The 4025-nt window shown below is 46.0% G+C and overlaps 1 protein-coding gene across 1 annotated transcript; it reads right to left on the reverse strand.

The window, feature by feature from the left end:
• Positions 1-445: 445 nt before the first annotated feature.
• On the reverse strand, positions 446-2143 carry LOC134207259 (uncharacterized). The gene is made up of 3 exons (XM_062682980.1): positions 2046-2143; positions 1641-1978; positions 446-1582 (listed from the first exon to the last, which is right to left on the reverse strand). Exons 1-3 carry the CDS (start codon positions 2131-2133, stop codon positions 446-448), a joined length of 1563 nt encoding a protein of 520 aa, XP_062538964.1. The 5' UTR covers positions 2134-2143.
• Between the last annotated feature and the right edge of the window lie 1882 nt (positions 2144-4025).

Genomic DNA, 4025 nt, shown 5'->3' on the forward strand with positions numbered 1-4025 from the left:
ACGATGCGCGCGCCACGAGTGATCGATTGGCAAACTAATGATTATTTGAATTGACCAGTAAATCAGTGAACGATGGAAATTTGACGAGTGTTATGTCTGTTTGTCTGTGTTATCCCCGTCTTAAAACTGAGGACATACATGTTTTCATGCGTTTCAATTTAATCAGTAGTCGATTAATGCATAATTCTATACAAAACACAAAAATCGACAAACCAAACAATCCGGCCACCGATATGAAAATATCCTTCAGTGCCGCCAAATCGATGGTTCTCTGCTGTAAAGGTTCCCCCAAACACACGCGATGCGACAGTCGCGACGCGATTCTAGCGCTTGGCGACAGCGATTCTGTCGCCGTTGGTATGGAAGCGCGCCTGGAACATTGCCTGCAGCGACCCAACGATAGAATCGCGGCGACTAGTTGTCGCCGTCGCGGCGATAAAATCACTTAGGTCTGGGGGAGCCTTAAAGCCGGCGGAGCGAAATTTCGATTTCTGTACCGTCGTACGTAGGCCAGCCGTGCCTCCACGCTCAATTGTACCAAAGCGTACGCGATCAGTCCGCTTTCGACGAACTGCATCGAAATGTAGTTGAACGGTTCCACATAGGGCGACCCAACCGGAACGGTCATAGCACAATAGAACTCGTACACCGTTTCCGGAATGACGTACAGCAGATCTTCGCCGGTACGTTTGTCGTAGAACTGCGGAACGATATCTTCGATCAGATCGACGAAATACAGTGCCGCGAAAGACCTTTCGGCGACAAGGTCCGACAACTCCTTGTCAGGTTGATCGTCGACCCATTGGATGCGCTTCGTGAGGTTGTACTTGATTATTGTTCTTTCGTCGAAACTGAAGTATGTTGCCATCGAGGAATGCAGACGGAGGTCGAGGGTTGATTCCAGGAGCTCTTGAACAGTTTGTATATCTCGATTGTTGGCGGCTCGATTGACTTCATTGATCATATTGCCCTGGAAGACGCTGTAGGTGATCAACTGGAACCAAATGAAGCTCATCCAGTAGATTCGCTGAGAGGAAATGTTCCGAATAGCAATGGAGATGTTTGTCATCGCTGAATAGGTAACAAATACGGCTGTCATCCACGAGGTTCTTGAGTTGTGCTCATTGGGGAACACCTTGGCACCCCAGTATTCGAATAGGATGAATCCCAATGGGATCCATAACAGGGAACATACGTAAGCTACAACGAACTCAACAGGTAGAGCAATTATACGAACTTCTCTTTTTGGGTGTTTGTAATAATTTTTCGGCACTATGAACTTGAAAGAGGTAATGGTGATTGGGTGCAGAAATCGAATATTGGTGGCTCCCCTCAAGTGAGAGATTATCCTGGAGTTGGCAAGGTCCGATCTACCGTACTCGATTTCACCGAGAGCACCGGTGAATGTCCCATTGGCTAGCCGGTTTCCAGAGCTGGCGTAATCTCCGACGGGCTTTGGGATCAGGTTGAGCATGCTGGCCATTTTCTGTACCAGTGGTTTGTCTACCAGCCGAACCAAGGCGTTGTCAAAGTTGTAACTTCCAGCGGGTCGTTTCGCCGGATCCAGACGAAATCTGGTTACCTAAAATTCGACGACGGGTAAGGTAAACTGATTGATACGAATATTTCTTCATACTAACCCTTAGCGCTTGTTTCTCTTTTCTCTTGTTACTCTGGGGTATATCCATCAGGAGGTCACAGTTTTGCAATTCGGTAACAGTATTACATTTATAATTGTTTTCGTTGTCTAAAATGCAGCAGACCAGTTCACCTTTGTGATTGATGTCCAACGAAATGGATCGATGAAAAAACTTCGAAACACGTTTCAGAGCTGTTGCTTCTTGATCCCCGTTCACGATTACCATAGACAGTTTTTCAAAGGTTCGCCTATCGATTAAAAGATCCGTGATTAAGGACCTGGCCTCTCGAATCCCGGTAATCAGAAGACCGTCAATGCGGATGCTTTGATTATCCTTAGCTGCCTTGATTAAAGAACGAATATATTAAACTATTTTGACTATTTCACTGATTTTGATTACACTCACCGTTTTCTAAGTAATCGTAAGTAGTGTAACAGAGGGACTCGCCGAATACTGCGGCTTGTTCAATGCAGAACGACCAATCAGAGAACATCGAGAAAATTGAAACCTGTGAAACATTCTAAAAATGTAGCAAAAATTTATTATTCAGGCAGACAATATTAATAATGGTTGATCAATGATGAAATGCTAATATCAACACACATTGAAGTTGGAGGAAGGGTTCTGGGTCATACTTCTTTTGAGAGAATTTACTTAAAATCAATAGAAATGAAAGTTAGTTGCGAAAAATGTGAATCTGTGCGGCAGTGAAACGGCACTTGCTGTTTACTATACAAAGCAAATATTGCTTCAAAACCATCGAAATTGGGGGCAGCAGGGACTATGTCCAAGGACTTGACGATACTTCTCCAGGCCATCTGCGAGTTGTGCGGCTTGTCTAGGATGTGGTGGGGTTAGACAGTGTTAAACTTCTTTAAAAAAAGCTACATGTATCCGCAAGTAGGCTCCGCCAAAGCGACGATGGTGTGCCGCACAAAACGCACAAGCGCAAGTCCTGGTGTTAGGTGGGACACATAACAGACCTGACACGACGGCCCTCCGACAAGACAGGAGGTTTGCGCAGGTCCAATATCAATAATTACGAGCAATGTAAGAGATAATACGACTCGATATAATCGGCAAATACCTAGGCGACGAATAGAGTATCACGATTGGAAGCTTGGAACATGGAACTGCAAGTTGCTAGGCTTCGCAGGTTGCTACAGGATGATCTACGATGAATTAAATCCCGGATCTTCGACGTCGTGGCGCTGCAGGAGATTTGCTGGACAGGACAGAAAGTGTGGAAAGCGGCTACCTTTTATCAAAGCTGTGGCATCGCCAACGAACTGGGAACCAGCTTCACAGTGCTGGACAAGATGCGCCAACGTGTGATAGCGTGGCAGCCAATCAACGCAAGGATGTATAAACTGAGGATAAAAGGCCGTTTCTTCAACTATAGAATCATCAACGTGAAGGGAGACCCGGAGACGAGAAAGAATCGTTCTATGCACAGCTGGAGCAGACACTGCGGGACGTCAAAATCGTCATCGGTGACATGAACGCTCAGGTAGGAAGGGAGGAAATGTATAAACCGGTCATCGGACCGGATAGTCTGCATACCGCATCGAACGACAATGGCCTACGATGCATAGCATAAAGCCACATGGAGATCACCTAACCAAGAAACGGAAAACCAAATTGACCACGTTCCAATCGACGGTAAATTCTTCTCCGACATCACGAACGTACGCAATTACCGCAGTGCGAATATTGAATCTGACCACTACCTCGTTGCAGTATGACTGCGCTCAAAACTCTCGACGGTTTTTTGCTATTCCAGAGAAAGCTTTCCTTTTTCTGGTTCAACTTATGAACTACCGCATCTGTCACTTCATACTTTTCTCTGTCTTTTTGCATGGCATACTATAATGACAACACCAAATTTCAATACAACACGCGTTGAAATCGGACGCCGCAACTTAATATTGGGCGGCTACAAGACGGTAGACTAGCCCAAGACTACGCGCAGCAGCTGGAAGTGACACTCCCAGCGGTAGAGCAGCTAGGCGCAGTGTCTTTTGAAGATTGCTGGAGAGATATTCGATCCGCCATTGGAAGCACCACACTACGCACAGTGGCCCCGGATCAGAGAAACGACTGGTATGACGGCGAATGTGAGCAGTTAGTTGAGGAGAAGAATGCAATTTGGGCGAGTTTGCTGCAACACAGCACGACAGCGAACGAGGCACGATACAAACGGGGGCGGAACAGACAAAACTCGATTATTTGGAGGAAAAAGCGCCAGCAGGAAGATCGAGACCGTGAAGAGACGGAGCAACTATACCGCGCTGATAACACACAAAAGTTCTACGAGAAGTTGAACCGTTCACGTAAGTGTAGTAAATGAGGCGGTATACATATAAAATAATTGTCCTGGATAGT

Source organism: Armigeres subalbatus, chromosome 1 (genome assembly GCF_024139115.2).
Source record: "Armigeres subalbatus isolate Guangzhou_Male chromosome 1, GZ_Asu_2, whole genome shotgun sequence".
NCBI lineage: Eukaryota > Metazoa > Arthropoda > Insecta > Diptera > Culicidae > Armigeres > Armigeres subalbatus.

Bases quoted from the DNA above. Each gene is read 5' to 3' on its own strand.
- LOC134207259 (XM_062682980.1), bottom strand. From the start codon at position 2,133: ATGTTCTCTGATTGGTCGTTCTGCATTGAACAAGCCGCAGTATTCGGC. The intron at 1,979-2,045 runs GTGAGTGTAATC...TAATCAAGGCAG, and splicing joins TTACGATTACTTAGAAAACG to CTAAGGATAATCAAAGCATC. The intron at 1,583-1,640 runs GTTAGTATGAAG...GTCGAATTTTAG, and splicing joins AAGAGAAACAAGCGCTAAGG to GTAACCAGATTTCGTCTGGA.